Source organism: Balaenoptera musculus, chromosome 20, assembly GCF_009873245.2.
Source record: "Balaenoptera musculus isolate JJ_BM4_2016_0621 chromosome 20, mBalMus1.pri.v3, whole genome shotgun sequence".
NCBI lineage: Eukaryota > Metazoa > Chordata > Mammalia > Artiodactyla > Balaenopteridae > Balaenoptera > Balaenoptera musculus.
In genome coordinates this window covers 12,096,285-12,120,799 of record NC_045804.1, presented here as the reverse complement: position 1 = coordinate 12,120,799, position 24,515 = coordinate 12,096,285, and the positions used below count along the sequence as shown (strand labels likewise).

Here is a 24,515-nt window from a genome sequence, read left to right as displayed (position 1 = left end):
GTGAGCACAGTCCCTGAAGGGGAGCTCAGCCAGTGCTGCCAGCAACTTCAGTCTGAGGGCAGTGCACTTGGCACACACTGTAACTGAATGTGGGGTCCAGCTGCTCGCTGCTCAAAAGCCAATAAAGAGGCAAGGCTGGTGGAAAGGAAAGTTTGCTTTATTTCTGAGGCTGGCAATTGTGGGGTCTAGGGAAGGGGAAGGGCAGACTCCTGTCCAAAGGCCGACTCCCCTCCACTGACAACCAGTGGGCAAGAGCTTTTATAGACGGAGAGAGGGGGCTACATGCAGAGACAGCACAGTCAGCTCTGATGGTCATCTTGAAATTGGTCATCGGTGGTCTGACCAGCATCATCTCGATTGTTTTAAGTACAGTTAATCTTCAGTTCCAGGGTCAGTTTGTTCCCATTTCCATGAGGCCAATTCTCAGAATTGTGGCAGCTTCTGTCATGGCTACAGTCTGGACATCATGTAGTTAACTTCTTCCACCTGGTGGGGGTTTCAGTATCTATAAAACAGCTCACAGGACACGGCTCAGAATACTATCTATAGCCCTTGAGGAGGAACTAAAGGTCCTTGACTTTGCTTACTGACTTAAACTATTATTGTTTTGTCCCCTTTGACTATTTTCCTTTGTTTTTGTATCTCCTCATTTCTCTGATTAAACTTATTTTTCGGCTAAAGTTTTTCCACACACAAAAGGCAGGCGGAAGACATGGGGGGCATAGACCATAGGGTCCTGTTCTGTTTCAACACTAGGCTGATGTGTGCAGGAAGAGCGTTTCAGGCCCTGTAAAGTACCTTAGGTGGGAGCAAGCCTGGAAAGTTTGAAGAAGGATGGCTGTTCGAATTTTGCTCCAAGTGAGATGGGGAGATGACAGGTGTTGAGTAATGTGCATCCCAACCTGACTCATGCTTTAAAAGGACCACTCAGGCTGCTGTGCTGCAGGCAGAAGGTCAGGGCAAGGACGGGAGCTGGAGGTCAGGCCTTGTGCAGCCAAACTGTCTCTTCCTCAAAGGGGACACTCCCAGCCTCATTAGTTACCGCAATCAGGCTCCAAAGCCAGGCTCTCTGAGAGATGGTCATCACCTTTCAGGCCCCATCTCAGCCTTGTTCTGATATAGAGTAGCCTTCGGATGAAATCATAGTTACCGCTACTGTTATGGGCCGAACTGCGTCCCTCCAAATTTATATATTGAAGTTCCAACCCTAGCACCTCAGAATGAGACTTAGAAGTAGGGCCTTTAAAGAGGTAATCAACTTAAAATCAGGCCATTAGGGTGGGCCATCCTCCAATGACCTTATAAGAAAAGGAAAATGGGACTCAGAGAGACACCAGGGATGCACCTGTACAGAGGAAAGACACAGCTGTCTGCAAGCCAAGGAGAGAGGCCTCAGAAGAAACCAAACCGGCTGTCCCTCTGATCTCAGACTTCCTGCAGGGAGAGGAAATGAGAGTAACAACCTCCTAACTGTTTTCAGCACAGGAGACAAATAAACACAATCTGAAATTGAATCATGGGATTAAAAAACATAGTTTAGCCTCTTAGAGGTTTTCGTAACTTTTTCTTCATAACCATAGGCAAGGTCAGCTACCAAATGTGCAGGGCCCAGTGCAAAACAAAAATGTGGAGCTCCTTGCTGAAAACTATTAAATATTGCAAGACGGTGACGGCAGAGCATTGAATCAAGTGTGAGGCCATTCGGAGCCACACACGTGGGTGCGCATGAAGCTGGCCCTGGGGGCAATTTTAGGATACTGTATCTCCGTGGCAAAGAAGCATTTATCTAAAATGTGGTCGAAATTCATTCGTTTCTCTTATGTTAGATTCAGGGAAAATGCCTTCTTAAAAAATACATATCATGAAGGTATGATGTCACCTTCCCGAAGCTATTTCTCCATTTCCGTGGGACCAGCGAGGCGCTGGGAATGTCCAATCCGAGCCCACCGACCGCTGACCGCTGTCTCGCTGTCCTGGGCGACACGCGCGTTTGCGCTTTCCTCCCGGCTTCCCCGCAGCGTCCCTCCACCGCGTGGCCAGCGTGGGGATGGGGGTGGGGGGGCGGGGGTGGGATGCCTCTCCGCGGGGAGCCCGGCGCGGGGCCGCCCTGCGCAAGCGCAGGCCGTTGGTAGGGCCGGAACCTGGTTGCGCGGCCGGAACCCGATTGCGCGGCCGGAACCCGGTTGCGCGGTCGCGCGGCCGGGGGAGCGCGTCGGGCGAGGCACCGGACGTCGCGGCGGTGGCGGCCGGGCGGTGAAGCTGGAGCGGCGGTGGCGGCGGCGGCCGGAGGCCGGGGCTGGGGCTGAGGCGGGGGTCGGGGCTGCAAGGCCCGCGGGGCGGCAGGCGGCGGCGGCCCGGGGCTCAAGCCCGGATACGGGAGCGGCCACCATGGCCGAGAGCATCGTGAGTGGGGCGGCCGGGCGGGAGGGCGCCGGGATGAGGCAGCAGATTTGCCGGCGCGGCCTGCGGAGAGGCCCAACGGCCCGCCCTCCTCTTCATGGGCCGGCCGGGTGGCTGGGCTCCCGACCTCCTCTCTTCAGCTCCTCCCGTCCCCGGCCGACGGGGGAGGCCGGGCCGTCCGCGGGGCGTGGGTTGTGTCGGCCGTTCCATTCCTGGTCGCGGGGGTCGCGCTTGGAGGGGCTGCAGTTCCTCGGGGCCAGGGCTACGATCCCTTCTCGCCTCCTGTCCTTGTGTCTTGCCTCCTTCCGTCGCCCCAGTGAGTGCCTTGTCATGGGTCCCTTAAAAGGAGAGCACTTTCTACAAACGGGGACCCCCTCCCACGAGAGGAAGCTGCTAAGAAGGGAGACGGTGGCCTGGTGGATGGCAAGGAGACCTTGACAGCTACCTGTCTGTAAAGGGATGTTATAAAGGTTGATGTCATTTTGTACCCGAAGTCAGGGATTGACACTCCTTTTCCCCGCTTAAAGTTAAAAAAAAAAAAAAAAAAGTGAAAATCAGAAAAAACTGGCCATCCCTTAACTTGTGGAACGTTTCCTCTCAGAAGTCAGTATGGCCGGAAAAAACCCAACAGACCAGCTGGACAGAAAAATTTTTGGTTAACGTTAAGGACCACTTGGAATTTCCTGGAGGAAGCAGAAGCAGTATGGGGTGGCAAGTCACGTTCAGAGTTTGGCCATGGGAGGGCCTCTGCAGTTTTGTCAGGTGTCGGGAATGGCATTCATCCTCCTCTCTGGATGCTCTGGGCTGCAGGAACCTCCAGCTCTGGACTTTCAGGCTTTCATCCAGTGATTCCTCCTAATGCAGCTCTCCATTCAGGGGCCCTGGCGTCTGCTCTGTGTTTCCCAGCCTGGAGATGAGCAGAGGGCATGAATGCCCCAAGAGAAACGAGCAACTGATTCCTTTTAAAATAAGATTTACTAGTCTTTGGTGACTCATTCTAGAAATAGGTTAAGAATTAGCACTCAAATCTGCTTCCAGACTTTCTTTTTACTGTAATATTTTTAACCAAATTGAAGTAACCATGGACATGTGAGTTGTTTCAGAGAAGGCCACTTTTCTACTAGTATATATAAGGCTAGGGTCTCATTGATAGCATGGATCTCTTGTCGAATTTCTCAGATTGTGAGGAATTAAAACATGATTCTTCTGAAATTTATTTCAAAAGTTTTTATTTATTTATTTAGAAAGAGGTCTTCTAAAAATTTCTAGGGATAACTAATTTTTATCTCACCAATTCTTTGACTCCCCCAAGAAATATTTTAGGCTCATTTTCTTATAAATAGGGAAACTTAGTTACCAAGAAGCTATGTGTCCATGTTGCCTGGTCTGTCTCTTGTGTATTTTACTTTATACCATGTGTCAAAGGCCAAGTCATACCTTCCCTCAGTATGAATTATCTTTGTCTCTTGGAGTTAAGTACTGAGCTTAGCTTGGAAACCTGGACTGCCATGCCCTGTTGTAAATGAACAAGTAGAGTAAGTTCTTAAGCAGAATAAGTTCTTAAGCTTTAGAACTCTCCAGAAACGTGTAATCCTGACCTTTAGCTTCTCAAGGTGTGGAGTGTCATGCTCTTGGTCCTAAGTGAACAGTCAAAGCAACAGTCACAATCCCTCAAAGAGAAGCAGAGCTCTTTTTAACCTGCCTCAGTGTTGGAGACAGATTTCAGAAAGAAATAAATGGGAGTTTACCTAATGCCCAGGCTGTGTATTTTTTTTGTTGTTGTAATTTTATTTTATTTATTTATTTATTTTTGGCTGTGTTGGGTCTTCGTTTCTGTGCGAGGGCTTTCTCTATTTGCGGCAAGTGGGGGCCACTCTTCATCGCGGTGTGCGGGCCTCTCACTATCGCGGCCTCTCTTTTTGCGGAGCACAGGCTCCAGACGTGCAGGCTCAGCAATTGTGGCTCACGGGCCTAGTTGCTCCGCGACATGTGGGATCTTCCTAGACCAGGGCTCGAACCTGTGTCCCCTGCATTGGCAGGCAGATTCTCAACCACTGCACCACCAGGGAAGCCCCATGCTGTGTATTAAGAAAACATTTTTCTAGTTGTTGAATCCAGAGTAAAGCATACTAGAAATCAAAAGTCAAAATAATTTGAGTGCACGCAGATGAGTTGAGAAAGTTTAACAGATGTTGTTGGGAAGCAAAAAGAAAATATTTTATGCTCTTAACAATTGGGATTTCATAAGGATTGTTCAAAACAAAATCTTAAAAACGGAGAACAATATGGGGACAAAGGCTTTTCAGTTAAGCAAAAGTTATTAGAAAGTGAGAAAGACATAGTCACGCTATTTCAGCAAAATCTAGATTATTCTTAACTTGTTTGGTAAAGGTGGACAAATTTTGTCCTGTCCACAAATGCTCATCGAAAGCCATTGTGGCATTTTGTCCTGTATCAGTGGAAGTCTTTTTAAAAACAACTGCTTGTGACATTTCTTGTCTGTATAGTGTTGTTTTGAATACAATGTACAGTGCAGTAGTTGCTGAGAGGAGTAACTACAACATGAGTACTTTCTGGCACATTCTGTTCATTGTTCCTCCCATCCCTCAGGTGGTTGGAACATCCTCTGTCTTTCTGGCGGCAGGGCATGCCGGTTCATGCTGCCCACTGAGGCAGGACCTTGGATGGTTGGCCCGGGCATAATAGCACACTTTCACTGGGCTTCGATCAGCATGAAAATCAAGTCTAGAAAGTGATGCTCCGTCCAGTTGTCTTCCAGGCCTAGCAACCATTTCAGGCTTGCCATGAAAATATATTTTTTTAAAACCCTGCCAAGTTTTACTGTGGTATTAAACACCTTTTTTCTTTTCTTTTATTCTTTTTATTGAAAGTAAATAACAGATTAGAAGATTTCCTGTGATCCTTTTTATGTTTTTAATTGTTTTTTGTTTGTCTGTTTGTTTTGGCCGCGTGGCTTGCGGGATCCCGACCAGGTATCTAACCCATGTGCCCTCGGCTTTCACTGCGGAGTCCTAACCACTGGACCACCAGGGAGTTCCCTGTGATCCTTTTAAGTTAGTCTAGTCTGTGTATGGATCCTGGAACAAAGTGAGATATTTTTTAAAGAACTCAGTTATTCATGACTCATGGTGGGTTTTTTCCTGCTGATTTAAAAAAAAAATTTTTTTTGTAAATCAGAAGAGGAAAATGTTAGTGTTTCAGATATATTCTTTATAAATAATGGTTAAAAATTGAAGTCGTATTTTTCTGAGTGAAACGATAAGAGTTGAGAATTAGGGCAGTCCTCTTAGGATGTCCTCCCATGTGCTGATGTCTCTCAGACCTCTGCTTCATTTTCTAGAAACATTGGGTTGGGTGTTGGCAAGGGGAAGGGTGAGGTTTGGCTCTAAGTTTCGGTGACCCAGATGCTGAAAGACTGCAGAGGTTAGTTTCAGTAATAGGTCAGGACCTTCCTAGTCTGTGCAGTAACCAACTTGTTTCATTTACCACAGATAATTCGTGTTCAGTCCCCAGATGGGGTGAAGCGGATCACAGCAACAAAGAGAGAAACAGCTGCAACATTTTTGAAAAAGGTACTTGTGGCTTGGGTATTGACCTTTCTTCATCCTCTACTGTTATTCCCTTCCTGTTGTGTACCTTTTCTCTTTTCCTCATTTCCTGAGTCTGCCCCCTCCCAAGTTCAGTCTCTTGTATTGCTTTTCTCTGTCATGATTGGTGGGACTGATACAGGATCAGACGTGTCACAGCTGACCACTGCTAACCATTGCAGGACCAAGGGCCCAAAGGTCAGTGTAAAAGGATTTCACGAGAGGAATATTTATGAGTGAAAAAATCAGAGAATGAGAAACTTGAATTGTCCATCAAAGGGGAATTACTAACATGTATAGAATGATCCCACTTTGTTCTTAAAAAGTTAAAGCCACAGGGCTTCCCTGGTGGCGCAGTGGTTGAGAATCTGCCTGCTAATGCAGGGGACACGGGTTCGAGCCCTGGTCTGGGAAGATCCCACATGCCACGGAGCAGCTGAGCCCGTGAGCCACAACTACTGAGCCTGCGCGTCTGGAGCCTGTGCCCCGCAACGGGAAGGGGCCGCGATGGTGAAAGGCCCGCGCACCGCGATGAAGAGCGGTCCCCGCACCGCAATGAAGAGTGGCCCCCACTTGCCGCAACTGGAGAAAGCCCTCGCACGAACCGAAGACCCAACACAGCCAAAAATAAATAAATAAATAAATAAATAAAGTAGCTATAAAATTAAAAAAAAAAAAAAAAAAAAAAAAAAAAAAGTTAAAGCCACATACACAAATTGTTGTGTGAGAATATGGTTAGAAAGAGCATAAGCCAGACCTAAAAGGGGCAACCCCAGAGGGGAGGCTAAAGTAAGGAGAGTGGCTTTTGCTTTACACTTCGTACCGGAGGTAGGCAAAGCATGGCTCGTGGCTGGCTGCCTGTTTTCATTGGGACACAGCCACACTCATTGGTTTATGCACTGTTTGGCTGCTTTTGAGCTCCAGCAGCAGAGCTGAGTAGTTGTGACAGACTGTATGGCCCTTTACAGAAAAAGTTTGCCAGCCTCTACTTTATACATTCTTTACTGTTTGAATTTGTTGCAGGCAGCTGTTACCTTTGTAATGATAAAAAATATCATTTTTCACTGTTCATAAGCAAAATAAATTGTCAGGTCACAGACTGTTAGAGCCAGAGGGAATCTTAGGTGTCATGTAGTCTGATCTTTTTATTTTCACAAAGGTGGAAACTGAAGTCCAGGGAATAAAGAGATTTGCTGAGGATCACACTGTGTTCTGTTAGGGAAGCCACAGCACTTACTGGGAAGTTTGGCTTCTGAAAGGTAGTTGCTATCCTGATTCCAACAGTGCTGCTTAAGTGACCATATTTACAAGAATAAAAGGAAAAAGAATCAGGTGCAATAGACAGCAGAGAAGAGAATCTCTATGTCTTTAAGGACTTTTTAATATCTTACTCTTTGCTTTTTTAGTAACAGCTGACCATTGTCCGCTCGCTCCTGGAGATGGTGCTGAGATACACTAAATGCTCGAGTTCTTGAGAGATTGTCTGAGACAAAGATTAAGTATTAAGTAACTATTGCTTGGACAGTTGTGGGGGTAAACATGAGATGTAAGAGTACTGCATACAGTTGTTCTTTACTTTTCTGAGTCTTTGTGATACGGAAATTTCTTAAACTTAAATCTGTAGTAACCAGGGGACTTCCCTGGTGGTCCAGTGATGAAGACTCCGTGCTTCCACTGCAGGGGTTACGGGTTTGATCCCTGGTTGGGGAACTGAGATCCCTCATGCTGCGCAGTGTGCCCAAAAAAAAAAACCTAAAAAAAAAAAAAAAAATCTAGTATTCATGTAGAGATATGATTTTGGTATTAACTTGAGACTTTCGTGCTTGGCATCAAATGTAGAGTTGTTGGACAGGTTAAATTCAGATGATTTCAGAGAAACCTAAAAATTCAGGATTGTAGTTCTGACTTTTATTTGCCTCAGAAGTATTCCTAAAATCCTGGTGTTTCCTCTGGTAGTTAATTGTTGTCTTGCATAGGGAATATAGACACAATAGCTGTCATTGGATGTGGGTGGAGTCAGGGAGGTACAGTTTAGTGTTGACTGATTAATTGCTGAAGTCATCATCAACACGGTAGTCATTGTTTAGGAGAAATTTTCTTGGGAATACTCAAAAATAAACACATTTATTACTCTGAAGTAATGTTTCCCCTCAAGTGAAAGTTGTTTTCTCTGATTATACAAATAATATGGGTTAATTATAAAAGGCTCAAAAACAATACAGGAAAGTATAAAGTAAGAATAACTCAAGATTTTATTAGCCAGAAATAACTGTTAATGTAACGTCTTTATGTGTACACATGTGCAGACACACAGACACACACACACACCTCTCTGCATGTGCATGTACACATACTTTCACCAAAATGGGATTGTACTATACTACTGCTGTATTTTCATCAAATCTAAGACTGAGTTTAAGGAGAAACATTTACTTATTTATTTTTTTAAAAAATTAATTAATTAATTAATAATTAATTAATTTTTGTCTCTGTTGGGTTTTCGTTGCTGCACGCGGGCTTTCTCTAGTTGCGGCGAGCAGGGGCTACTCTTCGTTGCGGTGCACGGTTTTCTCATTGCTGTGGCTTCTTTTGTTGCGGAGCACGGGCTCTAGGTGCGCGGGCTTCAGTAGTTGTGGCTCGCGGGCTCTAGAGCGCAGGCCCAGTAGTTGTGGCGCACAGGCTTAGTTGCTCCGCGGCATGTGGGATCTTCCCGGACCAGGGCTCAAACCCGTGTCACCTGCATTGGCAGGAGGATTTTAAACCACTGCGCCACCAGGGAAGCCCAAGGAGAAACATTTATGTATCACTAAGAAAGAAAAAAATGCTGTCACACCTACTTGTAGCATTTTATTTTATATGTAAAGTGCTTTTTTAGACTGATTTGGAAAATAATGTATTTTAATCATGTATTATGTATTTGTAAGGAGGAAAATCCAATTGAAATTAATTGGGTAGGCTCTCCCTATGAACTCATATTCAGAGTCCAGCCCTCCTGCACCTTTTTTTTGACTCAGCTGTCAATGTCATGCTTGCTGAAGGGGTCACTGTCTGCCCTCTCAGGAGGGTCGGTGTGCCAGCTGCCGACAGCTGTTCTGCAGGTGCTGGTGCTAGAGTGCTTACGAGCAGTGCTCAAAAACTGAGATCCCTGTTCCTTCCTTGATTGATCATTAAATGGATTGTTTGATAGAAATGTTGAGGGGTGACAGTTGTTTAGCTAACTGGGTGACAGGTTTGCGTGAGCCCAGGCAGTGACCCGTATGTCAGCCCTGCTGCCCTGCAGGCAAGAGTTGTAAGCCTCTTGCTGTAAGATGCACCCGTTCTAGCGAAGTTCAAATCTCACCTTGTGATCATTTGTATCCTGCTTTTTTTCACTTGACAATAGGTTATGGACATAGTTCTATGTCAATAAATGTAGTTTTACGTCTTTTTTTTTCTGTGGTAAGAAAAATAACATAAAATTTGCTGTGTAAACCATGTTTAAGTGTACAGTTCAGTAGCGTTAAGCACATTCACAGTGCTGTGCAGCCGTCACCACTGTCCATCTCCAGAACTTTTTCATCTTCCCAAACTGAAACTATGTCCCCATTAAACACTAACTCCCTCTCCCCCTCCCCCAGCCCTTGGTAATCACTCTACTTTCTGTCTCTATGAATCTGACTCCAGGTATCTCACATAAGTGGACTCATACTGATTTTTTTTTTTAAGATTTTTTTGATGTGGACCATTTTCTTAAAGTCTTTATTGAATTTGTTACAATACTGCTTCTGTGTTATGTTTTGGTTTTTTGGCTGAGAGGCATGCAGAATCTTAGCCCCCCGACCAGGGATCAAACCCGCACCCCCTGCATTGGAAAGCAAAGTCCTAACCACTGGACTGCTGGGGAAGTCCCTTGACTTTTTTTTTTTTATTTAAAAAAAAAAATTTTTTTTTCTTTATTTATTTTTGGCTGCATTGGGTCTTTGTTGCTGTGCACGGGCTTTCTCTAGCTGCGGTGAGCAGGGGCTACTCTTCGTTGCGGTGCACAGGCTTCTTATTGCAGTGGCTTCTCTTGTTGCGGAGCACGGGCTCTAGGCGGGCGAGCTTCAGTAGTTGTGGCACAGGGGCTCAGTAGTTGTGGCTCGCAGGCTCTAGAGCGCAGGCTCAGTAGTTGTGGTGCACGGGCTTGGTTACTCCGCGGTATGTGGGATCTTACTGGACCAGGGCTCGAACCCATGTCTCCTGCATTGGCAGGTGGATTCTTAACCACTGCGCCACCAGGGAAGCCCCCCTTGATTTTTAATAATTAATAATTTGTGCATTTGTGCTCTATAAGTGGGCTTTGAAATGGCCTTCCTGTGCCCTCACAGACTTGCCTGAGAAGTGTATGTTGACCACTGTGAACATTGTTGGCTCCAGCTTGCTGTCCCCATACTTGACAGCCTTAATCCTGATTTAATATGTGGCATTATGCCCTCTAAGGAAATTGGTTTTGCAAGTGTGATGAGATGGCTTGCATTGAAAATCTCTCATAGAATCTTGAGTTACTGGTTCCTTTGAGACCATCTAATGCTTCTCACTCAAGAATTCCCTCTCTGTGAATCACCAGACCATAAACCCCTCCAGGACAAGTTCTTCTGGCTATCTCGCTCGCCGGCGTCTTCCCTCACCTCCACGACCCAAGAGTTTGCTTCTGCTGCTGTCACTCCCCTGAATTGGCCCTTACTGAGTCACCCCAGATCCTACCTCTATCTTTTTTTTTTTCTTTTGGCCACACTGTGTGGCTTGTGGGATCTTAGTTCCCCAACCAGGGATTGAACCTGTGCCCTCGGCAGTGAAAGTGCTGAGTCCTAACCACTGGACCTCCAGGGAATTCCCCTCAGTCCTATCTTAACTGACCTCTCAACAGCAAGTGACGTTTTCCCTTATAATACTTAAATTTTTTTTTTAACTGTGAAATAAAATACTTGCTAAGAAATGCTTGAAAAATATGAACAGCCAAAATGATTGATGATGAAGCAAATACCCAGGTCTGGGTGGGGGGCAGTGCCAGTCTCCAGCAACCATAGGTCAGCCTTCCTACTCCCTCACCCTGTCACCCCTCTCCTGACTTGACGGGGGTTGCTCCCCCCCTTTTCTGTGTTTTACCACACAGTATGCATTCCTAAACCCTAAATTTTAGTTTTGCCTATTTTGAACTTAAGATAACTGGAATCATGCCATGTATTCTTTTCTGTTACCTTCAATTATAAACATTTGTATTAATTTTACTCCATATCATGTTTCTGGTTTTATTACAGTAGTTACACATCAAGATTACCTCAGGTGTGAAATAAAGTTTTTAAGATTTTAATCGTGCTCTTACAAGACTCTGCTAAGATTTTTTTTAATGCCTGGTACCTTATGTTAGATTTCTTTATCTTTAGATAGAGAATTCACAGAGTTCAGAGAAGCAGTTATTTTCACAGGAGCATCATATAAAACCTAATACATGTATTTCTTCATCTCCCAAAAGTGGGATTCAACATATGTGAAGTAATGTTGTTCGTATCGTATTTGAAAATGCAGCTGAATCTCAGTCCTGGTATAAAGTACAGAGCTCAGTCATGTGGTCACAGGGAAGTTCCCTCTGCCCATAGGACTGCCCATGTAGCACCCTGCTCCACTCTGGAGATTGCCTTACATCCCAAGAGTGCTGTGCTAACTCACACAGCCGACATTCCTGGTACAAGAGTTCTTTCTCATTCTTGGCAATAATTGCAGTGCTTTGTCTACAGAAAAACAGAATGGTTTTGCAGAATAGATAAAGTGCCACAATTTGTTAATTTCAGTTTATATCTGTTTCAGAAAAAAGAGTCATTATTTTTAGTCTTTATTTTTACCTTTTTTGCTCTTGGGAATACAAATTTCATGGTCTTAATTTCCTGGTGCTTTATTTATTAATGCCACTTTTACCTTGGAGAGAAAAAATCACATGGTATCAAATACTTGTAATACATTTGATACAAAGTCTTAACTTAGTCTTAAAGGCCATTTCTTGTTATCATTTTCAGAATTTCAGAACGACAAGGTGATTCAGAGTTACCTTTTTAAAAATTAATTAATTAATTAATTTATTTATTTTTGGCTGCGTTGGGTCTTCATTGCTGCACACGGGATTTCTCTTGTTGCAGTGAGCAGGGGCTACTCTTTGTTGTGGTGCGTGGGCTTCTCATTGTGGTGGCTTCTCCTGTTGTGGAGCACGGGCTCTAGGCGCGCGGGCTTTAGTAGTTGTGGCTCGCAGGCTCTAGAGCGCAGGCCCAGTAGTTGTGGCACACAGGCTTAGTTGTTCCGCAGCATGTGGGATCTTCCCGGACCAGGGCTCGAACCCGTGTCCCCTGCATTGGCCAGGTGGATTCTTAACCACTGCGCCACCAGGAAAGGCCCTAGAGTTACTTTCAATCATTTTTTTTAGTCAACAGAAAATACTGTTAGTACATAAAGTTAATCTTTAAACTCTTGTTTTCCTTACAGTAAATAAATTCTAGGTTTTATCAATAATTCCATGTTAAAGGGCAAATCAATCATAGGTAAAAAGCAGCAGGTAGAACAAGGTATAAAATGGGGGGAGGGGGTGAGCCTTTGGGTGACTCAGGGACATGCGGCTCCTCCCTGGTCCTGTTCCTGACCTGTGGTTGTTGCTCTGTCAGGATTCTCCTGGCAATTCTGTGATGGTTTCCTACTGTGTGATTTGGAGTTCTTATCTTCGTGTGTCCTCTGCGTCGGAGTTTCTGTCTGGTGTTGTTCAGCCTGAAGGATATCCTCTGGCATTTATTGTGGTGGAGGCTACAGGCAACAGGTGCCCTTGGGTCTTGTCGACCTGAGAACGTTTTCATTTTGCCCTTGTATTTGAAGGGTATTTTCTCCAGATGGAGAATTCTGAGTTGACAGATGTTTATTCCTGCCTCAGCACTTTAAAGATGTTGTTCCATTGTCTTATGGTCTCCATTGATCTTTGGATTTTAGCAGTATGATGATGACGTGCCCAGGCATAGTTTTCTCTTTATTTATCCTACTTTGGTTTTGCTGAACTTCCTGGATTTGTTACTTTTATGTTTTTCATCAAATTTGAGGGTTTTGGCCATTCTTTCTTCAAATGTTTTTCAGTCCTAGCCTTATTCTCTTCTCCTGAGGATCATTTGATATTGTTCCAGGGGTTCCTAAGACTCTGTTCATTTTTCTTTCAAATCTCTGTCTTCAGATTGTCTGGTTTCTGTTAACCCATCTTTAATTGACTTTGTTTTTGTCATCCCCCTTCTGATGATAAGCCCACCCAGTGAATTTTCTATTTCAGTTATTGTGTTTTTCAGTTGTAGAATTTTTGTTTGATTCTATTTTATCATTTCTGTTTCTCTGCCAAGATTCCCTGTCTCTTCTTTGTTTAACTCTACTCTGATGACCCTAAAAGTCAAGCTCCAGATCTGACCCCTCTCTTGGCCCCAGACTCAAATTTCCTCACGAGAGAGCAAAATAACAAGAGAAATTTGGTTAATGAGGAGCAGTTTCTAAACTCACTAGTAATGTCTGATGTATATGTGGTCAGAGTAGTGAGACTTCAATATTTTATTAAATCTCTGTTGTTTGGGTCTTGTTTTAGGTCGCAAAGGAGTTTGGCTTCCAAAATAACGGCTTCTCAGTTTACATCAATAGAAACAAGACTGGAGAAATAACAGCGTCATCTAACAAATCCCTCAACCTGCTGAAGATCAAGTGAGTGTCCGAGGGGAGAAGGTGGGGAGTGGGGAGGGCATGCTGGCACCAGTTACCCGCCTGAGGCCGCTCAGTTCTCTCCTTTTTCCTTCTCATGCTACTGTGATTATGGTCCCGAACGCAGACCAAAGTGCAGGTGACTGTGCTTCTTGCCAGGTGTTTGGCAGCCACACTGAATCTGCAGTTACTGTTGAGCCGGTTTGATTGACTTGCGGAATTCGGGGATGTATGTCACAGAGAAGGAGTTATGGTCCTGGGTTGTGTGTGCACCTGCACACTCAGCTGCTTCACTGCGGAGAAGGACCTTGAATGTAGCTCTGTGCGTCATTCTGCCTCGGGACCTGCTTGGTAGGTTGGGGGTGCTGGCAGTACAGTGGCCTGTTGCCCACGCTGTATTTCTTGCTGGCAGGACACCCTGGAGTGCCTTAGAATTGATGGGTAACGTCAGAAGGAGTTTCTAGGGTGCAGAGACCTCTTCCTGCAGCCCACTGCCTGTTTTTCTAGTTTTGTGGGAGCACAGCCACATTCATTCGTTTATGTGTTTTCACGCTACACGGGCAGGGCTGAGTGATTGTGACAGAGACTGTATGGTCTGCAAAGCCGAAAATGTTTACTGTTTGGCCGTTTACAGAAGAGGTTTGCTGACTCCTGTCTGAACTGCCTGGGCACACCTCACGTATCAGTGAGCAGAACGCTTCAAGTCATCTTTATCCTCAGACAGAGGGCAAGGAATTCTCCCATCGGGGCTACAGGCAGCCTGGCTGCTGTAGCCACTGGCTGAGGGTTGGGCTGGGCTTTGCTGGCACTTGGCTGTGTGCCTTTTACCAGTCAGAATAATAGGCTATTTTGGCAGTTTGTGTGGTCATTTTTAGATTCACAACTAGTATATCTAGGGGGGAGAAATACAATTTTAGCATTACTTTATTTGTTCTTCAAAAAATACTCGCTCGGGGACTTCCCTGGTGGCGCAGTGGCTAAGACTCCGTGCTCCCAATGCAGGGGGCCGGGGTTCGATCCCTGGCCAGGGAACTAGATCCCACATGCATGCTGCAACTAAGAGTTCACATGACACAACTAAGGAGCCCACATGCAGCAACTAAGACCCGGCACAACCAAATAAATAAATAAATATTTACCAAAAAAAAAAAAAAAAATACTCGCTCGGCACCTGCCCTTTGCCTGCTGCTGTGATGATGTAAAGCCTTTCCCTGTTTATGTTCGTTTCCAGTGGGTGAGGGTCATCTTTCCTCCCAGCTTGCAAAGGGTTTTCGCATCTTGAGAATCACTTCCTATGGGCGTTACTCGGGTTTGGACTCACACCCAACACTCACTGGCTGTGTGCCTGGGAAGTCACCTAACCTCACTGGGCCCCACCACCCTTGTCTGCAAGGGGGTGGCGATGCCTCTTCCACATGGTTGTCCGGTGCCTGCACGTGACAAGCACTGCAGGGGTGGCAGCTGTGTGTCTAAGCTATTCTGATGACTGGATGCCAGAAACGGGGGCTGCAGAATGAAACACCCTGTCTACCTGAGGTGTGGTCACAGCTGGATGGCATGTCTTTCTGGATTATCCTAGAGCATGTCTTTCCAGTGATAGTTATGATGCTTGTTGAGCAACACAAGCCCAAACTTGAGAACCTCGTCCTGTCACCACTCGAGAGTTATCTGACCATGTCTGTAAGAGTGTGGTCACCCTGAGCTCCTTGTGGGTTTCGCTCCACTGCCTCTGCTTCCATTGTCGCAGTTCAGCTGGCTGTTATAATTCTCTTGTTCATTTGTAGGTTCTTTTTTTCCCCTCTGGCTGCTTTTAAGGTCTTCTGTTTGTCTTGGGGTCCTGCGGTTTCTGTTTGACCTGTCCAGGTGTGGATTCCTAGTTGGTTGGTTGGTTGGTTTAATGCTACCTGATGTAAAATGTGTTTCCTGTATCTGCAGGTTAGGTCTAGAAAATTCTTGGCCATTATCTCTTTATTTTTTAAAAGATATTTTATTTTATTTATTTTTATATTTTGTTTATTTATTTATTTGGCTGTGTCAGGTCTTAGCTGCGACACAGGGGATCTTCATTGCAGCACACAGGCTTCTCTCTCTAGTTGTGGCACGCAAGCTCAGTAGTTGCGGTGCGCGGGCTCTAGAGCACGTCGGCTTATTAGTTGCCCCGCGGCATGTGGGATCTTAGTTCCCCAACCACAGATCGAACCTGCGTCCCCTGTATTGGGAGGTGGATTCTTAAACACTGGACCACCAGGAAAGTCCACATTATATCTAAATATTACCTCTCCCCCATTCTCTCTATTATTTCGGTGATTACATTTTTTACTTTTTTCTATTTAATTCTGTTTGATTCCTTTCAGCCCTGGCTGTTAGGTCATGTGCTCGCAGGGGCTCCTTCCCAGCTCCTGCTGTGCTCTCACACTGACCCCCAGGCTTCCAGTAAAGACTGCTGGGTTCCCTGGTGGCTCTGCCTTGGCCTGTCACACACCTGATGCTTCCCTCTCGGGTCTTGAGGTGTCTGGGGTCTATCTCCCCCGAGTGAATTCAGGGTTCGTGAGGATCCTGTCACACTGTTGCTGTTGTCTAGCCTGTCCCTAAGTGGGGGATTTGGGAAGAGCTGCTGAGTCTGCAGCCCCTCCGCCCACTCTCTGAGCCCCTGGTCATTGCGGATAGTCTCTTGTTGCTTGTACTCTTTTTGTTCCGTTTCCAGCTAACATTCTATACGTAAGTTTATATTCTTTGTCTTGAATTCCACACCTGAAGTCCTTGGCTGTCTAAATCTGTTCATTGTTGTCTGCCCTCTCTTGCTCGTGGTGGCTTGTTTCTCTTGTATATTTGGTGACCTTTCTTTGAGAGCTTATATTTGGCCAATCTTGGTCTTAGGGGGCCCTGAAAGATCTGGGGTTGGTGGCTTTTCTACGGAGAAGCCATTTGCTTCTGTCGGCACAAGGGGGCGTCATGGGCCCAGCACTTGAGTTAATTTCTGTCTTTGGTTTCCTGAACCAAGAAGCATCCCTGATTCTACCCCGGACACATGGCAGAGCAGGCCTTTGGTTACAGACTTCTCAGCAGTGACTTTTTCCCCTACAGCATAGTGGATGGAGGCAGACAGGATTCCTCCTTGGTTCCTGTTTTCAGCTGGTGGGTTTTTCCCAGCGGTCAAGACATCCTTTAGACATCTGGCTTTGTGTGGTGTTTCAGGTTCAGCAGCTCTCTTTGGGCAGGCAGGCTCAAGGCCTCGTCTCTCGTGGCCCAGACAATGGCTATAAGCCAAGCTCAGGGTTCCCATAATGGGCTGGCCGGAGGTTCCTTCACTATTCTTATTTGAGCTGCTGTGGGTTTTTGGACCCTTGGGGAAACTCCTTTCTTTAGAGCTCCACAGCGCATTTTAGAGGATATTTGTTAAAACTGAGTAGCATTTGAGCCATGTATCCTGAAGCTGGAGGGTGTTTAGGAATATCTCATTTGCTGTTAGAAACAAATCTTCAATTACAAGTTGGTGATTTTATCACCCTAAATTATGGGAGGGAAAAGAGGGGCGAGTAGACCCGTTGAAGAGCTGCAGCCCAGCCTCCTGCCGTCCCAGCTGTGGCGCCTGCTCCTATTCTCTCCGTTTGTTGGTTGGGGACTGCAGGTAGTTCTTTCAGTCTTTCTTCCTGTGTGTGCATCTTGTTGAGAGCAGTGAAATACTTGCCTGGTGGTGGTGCTACAGCTTTTCCTCCTGGACTGGTGTTGAACACGCTGAGTGTCTCGGGACCCGCAGCGCTCCCGGGTGGGGACTTGTTCACCCATACCTGCGGGGTGGCAGTCAGGCTCTGGCGAAGTCAGCGGCGGGTCTGACGGTGGAAGGACGCCGTTCACGTTGAAAATGATCGAAAACCAAATATTGTCCTTTGCACTGTGAATCATGGCAGCCTTTGTGGAAAGCAGTACGTCAGCGGCTTTAGGAACAAACAAAACTCCTGAAGTCTAACGGGCCCTCTCCCGGAAATCCGCCCTACGGCTGGGAGACCGTGCGGCTGCCTGTCTCTGGGCGTTTCCGCAGTGGGGCCCTTGGTGGCAGGTCCCACAGGGAGCCATGTCCGTCATGCAGGGAGCAGGAAAGCGTATTGTGAGGCAACTTCACTGCGGAACGCTGATCAGACGTAGACCATGTTTGGAGGGATTATGAGAGAACAGCAAATGCAGAAAGTGTGTCTCTTATCATCTCAGGTTTGTATATCAGTGACGTGTGTTATGTACACATGTATTTGTGAATGTAGAGAAAGCAGTGGAAGGATATGTCCCAAGCAAGTAAATGGGGGGCAGCTGAAGAGAAGGCCAAGGAACGAATGAGGGCAAGTGGGAGCTAAGCAGAGAAGGAGGAGGGAGGGGGCCATGCAGCTCCAGTGTCAGCTGTGATTTTGTGTCTTCTTTGTGGAATCAGGTGCGTGTATGCATGTGCAGCATAGATTGCGCAGTGTGGTTGTAGGGAAGTTATGTTACAGTCCAGAGAGCCTGCTGCTGACCTTCATAAGGGGAAGAGGCATAGGGGAGGTGGGAAAAGAGAACTCTGGTCTCTTAAAATGGGAAGCCTCATTGTTTAGGCCTGCAGGGTGGTTGATGTTGCTGTTTGCAGGTGTCAGAGGTTCTCACACCTGAGTTGATCTTCTGTGCAGCGCAGGCTGTGAAGAAAGGAAGGCGGCCTCTACTTAACATATGTCATTTGAACAGGCATGGAGATTTGTTGTTCCTGTTTCCCTCGAGCCTTGCTGGACCGTCGTCTGAGATGGAGACATCGGCTCCACTGGGGTTAAAGGCCTCTGGTGCTCCCAGCGTGGTGGAAGATGAGATCGACCAGTACCTCAGCAGGCAGGACGGGAAGATCTACAGGAGCCGTGACCCACAGCTGTAAGTGCCTGCGGGGCCACAGTGTCAGTGAAGTGAAATGTCTGTAACGTGTCCTGATAAAGAAATGTAAGTTTTGAGTTAGACCATCTATTTTCAGATTACATCTCACTTCAAGTTACTCTGTGAGCTTTTTCTCATTGTTTGAATCTCAAAGTATGCTCCACGTGTACTTTATTATTATTATTTTTTAAAATACACTGTGATTGTCTTTTTTTAAAATTAATTAATCAATTTTTACTTTTGGCTGCGTTGGGTCTTCGTTGCTGCATGTGGGCTTTCTCTAGTTGTGACGAGCGGGGGCTCCTCTTTGTTGCCGTGCGCAGGCTTCTCACTGCGGTGGCCTCTCTTGTTGCGGAGCACAGGCTCTAGGTGCACGGGCTTCAGTAATTGTGGCATGCGGGCTCAGTAGTTGTGGCTCGCGGGCTCTAGAGCACAGGTTCAGTAGTTGTGGCGTCAGGGCTTAGTTGCTTCGTGGCATCCCGGACCAGGGCTCGAACCTGTGTCCCTTGCACTGGCAGGCGGGTTCTTAACCACTGCGCCACCAGGGAAGCCCCACATGTAGTTTAAAATTTTCTAAGTGTTGAGAACTAAGAGTTCTAAGAAGTCCTCACTGTGGTGTGCCCCTGAGACACCTGAATGCATGTGCAGAGTGGGCTTTAGCAAGTGTGACAGGGTGGAGGGGGTGGTACCTGGGCACCTGCTGGTGTAGGTCCTTGTTCACATTGTCTCATTTAATTTTAGTGGAGGAATCTCAACCTTCCATATTCAGTACACTCTTTCCGTTCTTCTAGGGAACACTTCATTTGCTGAAGGTGCTGCTCCTTCTTTGAATATTCACTTTTCACCAAGGATTGTATAAAATGCTTATGCTTGTGTACATTTGTTTATTTTAGATTTTTTGCAGTTCTTTTTAAGGAGACTATTTAGAAACATCTGAGTTCACACTCAATGATGTAAAATTGTCTGAGCGAAGATTGTCTCTTCAGTGGAGTCTTTGTAACTGCATCACCCTGTAAGCAAGACATTGAGATATTGGGATTCCACGTGCTGCGTTAGTGACTTGTATGTCTCAGATCAAAGGGCCCCAGATGGTGCTGAGCTGCAGTTGGCGTGGAGCCACTCTGTGGCCGTGGCCATCAACTGGCTCTCTGCCCCCATTTGTGTTCCTCCCAGGGACCCAGTGCCGCTCCTACCCCGATCCGTGTTTGTGAGGCCTCATGAGGAATCTTTTTGAGTGTGCATGTGCCTGTGCATGCATCACCTGCAAGAGTCTGCCTGTTGGGAGACTCAGGCCCTTTCTGCTCTGAGATATAGAATGCGACGCACCTAGGAGTTCCGACCCCATGTGGACAGTGCTGTGACTGAGCCTGTTGGCGCCCGAACGCATCTCCACCGTCCTACTGTGTGCAGACTGAAACCCACAGAGCCCAGCGTTCTTCTCCTGCTTTTTTCCAAAATATGCATGAAGTGGGTGTTTTCCACACTTTAGCTATTTATGTACCATTCTCAGGGTTTTTGCCATGTCCATGTACCAACTTTCTTAGTCTTTACCAAACATTTTTATTTAAATTGACTTTAAATCCATTCACTTTTGCTTTTAGTTTGTGTTAATATCCATGAAATCAGTTAATAGCCATGAAATCACAGGTTTGGTGCGCTGGTCGGTATTTTCTAATACACACCAAAATATTAAACCATTAAAAACTGTTCACTTGGGGCTTCCCTGGTGGCGCAGTGGTTGAGAATCTGCCTGTCAATGCAGGGGACACGGGTTCGAGCCCTGGTCTGGGAAGATCCCACATGCCGCGGAGCAACTAGACCCATGAGCCACAACTACTGAGCCTGCGCGTCTGGAGCCTGTGCTCCGCAACAAGAGAGGCCACGACAGTGAGAGGCCCGCGCACCGCGATGAAGAGTGGCCCCCGCTCGCCGCAACTAGAGGAAGCCCTTGCACAGAAATGAAGACCCAACACAGCCAAAATAAATAAATAGCGTTCCCTTTAAAAAAAAAAAAAATTGTTCACCACATACCATTTCAGATAGTCTTATGTGGATGGGGAAGTACTTTATTAGGTATGATGTGCCTTTTAAGTATCAACATGCAGGGAGGCAGCAGCAGAAGAGCAGCATGCTGACGCCGTGCGTTTCTCTTCCCTGTGCTCTAGGTGCCGACATGGGCCTCTGGGGAAGTGCGTGCACTGCGTTCCTCTAGAGGTGAGAGTCCGAGTAGAGTGAGTTCCCAGAGCCGTCTTGACACTTCCCCTAAGTCCCTGGGCTGGGTCGGAGTGGTTCAAGGAACTTAACCTATTTATTGCCCTGGGCCTCGTATTCCCACTAGTGCAGGCTACACTGAGAGGACGAGCCTTTATTTATGGGAGTGACCTTCTGGGTGGATTATGAACGGCTGGGGCATGGGTATTGCTGTGATAAAGGGCAGCGTTTACACTGGGCTCCCTGGACAGTCCTTTTAAAACCTGACACAAAGCCGGGCCTGGCGGTTTTCGTGCTCATCGTTTTGATTTACTCTACCCTGAATCTCACGTCTCCTCTACTGATTTGTCGTGGTGAGGTTGAGAGTTACCACGATAGTGCCGACTGGTGACTGGTTAACACTGAATTTACGGCAGGAAGGCCAATCTGGTTTTCTTCATGAGGCTCCTCTTGCTTCATCGTGTGGCTTTTTTTTGTGTGTGTGTGCAAAATTTACCTGATATTTATTTGACTTAGAGCATTTTGTGTTTAATAGAGATTCATTTCAATCTTGAAAAGATAACTGGTACACAGAGAAGAACTTGGTTTTGACTTAGAACGATAGTGAGGACCCATCGCCAGTTCTCCCTCACTGCCTGCCCACCCGCCTCGGGGCTTGGTGGGTGGAGGCTGCGACCGAGACCGCCACCCCAGCGGCAAGTGCATGACTGTGTTGACTGTGTGTTTTGGCAGCCTTTCGACGAGGACTACCTAAATCACCTGGAGCCTCCCGTGAAGCACATGTCCTTCCACGCCTACATCCGGAAGCTGACCGGAGGGGCCGACAAGTAAGCAGCCTGAATGCAGGGGGCGGCACCCATGTGGCTTTGGGGCGCAGAGTTCATTTTCTGTCTCTGGCACGTGTTGCTTAAAGCCCCTGGGCATATGAGTGAGAAAAGTAAAGATCAAAGTCTGGGCATGAAGTGTTTGTATTCGTGAATCTTGTCCTGATTCTAAAAGAGAAACAAGTGGGGGGAGACTCTGGTGCCTGCTGTAATCCACAGTGCCCAGAGCATGGGCAGAGGCCAAGCGGGCAGAGGCCAGGCTGTGGAGGTCTGGGGGCACCCCGCTGACCTTCCCTCGGGTATGCAGTACCCTGGCAACTTAGTTGTTTCTGAACCTGGATGAGATAAGGCGTGATGGTGGCCAGTCCTGTGTCTGTGGAGTCTGCCCTTTGCCCTGGAGGCTGCCTCTTTATCAGCTCAATTTCACAGCTGTAGTGGGGCTGAGGCAGTGGCGCTGTCCATGGCTTGGCCTGTGGTGCCTCAGCATTGCTGTCTGCAGGCTTGGCCACACGGGCAGTGTGGGTGGGGTTGGGCAATGGGGGCAGCTGTCCCTTGGCTCTTAGAGAGCACACTGTGACAGTGGCAAGCTGAGAGCAGTTTGATTTCTTTTAAACTATGTCAGGTACTTGCCTGTGCAACCCCCTTCTGTTGATATGCTCACCTCACCAGAAAGTAACAGACTTCTTACTGTGATTTTATGATTCCTATCTGTGCAGGGAGAGGAGACGGTGGCTGAACCCGAGTCAGCAACGTTTTGTGAAGAATGTCATGTTGGTCTGCTCGTAGTTTTTCTCTGACAACCCACTGACATCCTAAAATGACTTTTAAAACAAGTTAGACCAGGAAAAAAAAAAATCCCACCAGAAGCCCATTTTTGCCCATCTGTGGGGTAAGCTCTGGAGCTGTCTTGACCAGAGCATGAGTGTGCTGGGACCTGTCTGCCTTTTGTCAGTCTAGGTCAAGGGCTCACTTGTTGCTGTTGTTAACATGCAGCCTAGGTGGCAATCATTGCTTCCCAGGTGCCATCGTTCCAGCATGCTGCTGGCTTGTGAGGACAGGACTGATCACTGGACCATTTGTGAATGGGAAAGTGGCAGAGGGTGAAGTCACTTGTGCAGACTCACCCAAAGTCCACAGTGGGGCCCAGGACATCCTCACTGACCAAAAGCAGAGTGAAGATATCTTTGTTATGTATCCTAATCAGGTTTTTTCTATGAATAAGAATTTTATACAGAAGTCTAAGTACTAGACTCATAAATGTTTCTGATAAATTGATGGAACTTAAAAAGAACTTCATTTTCTGTCAGTGGCATAGGTTAGATCTAGATATTTAGCAGTACTCTTGAAAATCTTATGTGGTACATATATACAATGGAATATTACTCAGCCATAGAAAGGAACGGAATTGGGTCATTTGTAGAGATGTGGATGGACCTTAGAGTGTCATACAGAGTGAAGTAAGCCAGAAAGAGAAAAACAAATATCATATATTAACGCATATATGTGGAATCTAGAAACATGGTACAGATGAACCTATTTGCAGGGCAGGAATAGAGACGTAGACGTAGAGAACAGACATGTGGACACGGGGGGACGGGGAGTGTGGGACAAATTGGGAGATTAGTTTTGACATAAATACACTACCACGTGTAAAATAGATAGCTAGTGGGAACCTGCCGTATAGCACAGGGAGCTCAGCTCAGTTCTCTGTGATGACCTAGATGGGTGGAATGGGGGTGTGGGAGGGAGGTCCAAGAGGGAGGGGATATAGGTATACATATACATATATGTGTGGTATATATATGTATACATATATATGTATACATACATATACACACATTGACTTCATTGTACAGCAGAAACTAACACAACATTGTAAAGCAACTATAGTCCAATTAAAAAAAAAAAAGTAAAAAAAAAAATAGATGTTAGTGATAGTGAAAATTAAAACTGTTTTTATCGGAAAATAGTTCTGTATTCCTGTACAGTCTGGTGTACAGGACAGAAGCTACAACTCCATTAGAATAAGTTTTAGCACATTTTCCCTGCTGTGGATACCACGTGCTTAGCTCCTGAGAACTCCCTTCAGGAAGTGTGAGATACCTGACATTTTATTTCCAGCTTCCTGCTACACTTTTCACCATTGTAATGTTTAATTAATTAAGTTGCCTTTTCTTTTTCAGGGGGAAATTTGTTGCCCTGGAGAACATCAGTTGCAAGATTAAATCAGGGTGTGAGGGACACCTTCCGTGGCCTAATGGCATCTGTACTAAGTGCCAGCCAAGTGCCATCACGCTGAATAGACAGGTGAGATGTTCGCTGTATCCATCTAGACGCAGAAAGCAGTAGATTTGTGTTCATGACTGAGGAGTGAAAATGTCTGGAAAAGCCCCTCCTTGGAAAGGAGCTGCCGGTAGCAGTGTGAGTTACATGGGGCAGAGTCTTGGGTATTTTGGGGCTGATTGATTGACCCTTTTATGGAAATCATACACTGAGGACATTATTTGTAAGATCTCTAGCTCTTTCAAGCATAGAGGGGAGCCTTCAGTTTTCTGTTTTGTTGGCTTGTGTGGAGGCAGAATTTTCTTGGTGACTGTTTAAAATGCTCAGTGGTTGTGACTTTACCTTTTAAGAAACTGTGGCTCTGGAAGTTGGTAGTTGAACAGAACTGCCCTGGGACCAGCTCAGGGCATCATCTGTCCAGGCCAGGTTAAGAAGGGAGCTGGGCTCAGGAAGGAGTGAAAAAAGAATCAGGGAAAACTGTGTGCAGTTGTTCTGGCTTTTTCCACTCTTATTGTCCAGCCCTCCAAGAATAGCCCTCCTCATCTTTCCCCTGCCGCTGCCAGCCCGTGTTTCTTAGCTCCTT

The 24,515-nt window shown here is 46.3% G+C and overlaps 1 protein-coding gene and 1 long non-coding RNA gene across 3 annotated transcripts in view; one reads left to right on the top strand and one right to left on the bottom strand.

The window, feature by feature from the left end:
• Positions 1-427: 427 nt before the first annotated feature.
• Positions 428-2,076, bottom strand: LOC118886425. Its single transcript, XR_005017733.1, has 4 exons — positions 1,880-2,076; positions 1,346-1,434; positions 799-1,128; positions 428-486 (listed from the first exon to the last, which is right to left on the bottom strand). It is a non-coding gene; the product is annotated as an uncharacterized LOC118886425 (long non-coding RNA).
• A 156-nt stretch (positions 2,077-2,232) lies between these two features.
• The window catches only part of NPLOC4 (NPL4 homolog, ubiquitin recognition factor), a 57,489-nt gene continuing 35,206 nt past the window's right edge, over positions 2,233-24,515 (top strand). The window contains exons 1-8 of one of the 2 annotated variants that reach the window (XM_036836131.1): positions 2,233-2,403; positions 5,382-5,393; positions 5,913-5,993; positions 13,621-13,733; positions 18,438-18,614; positions 20,780-20,828; positions 21,558-21,652; positions 23,833-23,956. In XM_036836131.1, the coding sequence (XP_036692026.1) occupies positions 2,389-2,403; positions 5,382-5,393; positions 5,913-5,993; positions 13,621-13,733; positions 18,438-18,614; positions 20,780-20,828; positions 21,558-21,652; positions 23,833-23,956 (666 nt within the window). In that variant the 5' untranslated portion in view covers positions 2,233-2,388. The remainder of the gene's footprint in view (positions 2,404-5,381; positions 5,394-5,912; positions 5,994-13,620; positions 13,734-18,437; positions 18,615-20,779; positions 20,829-21,557; positions 21,653-23,832; positions 23,957-24,515) is intronic. The other variant, XM_036836132.1, reaches the window with a different exon arrangement.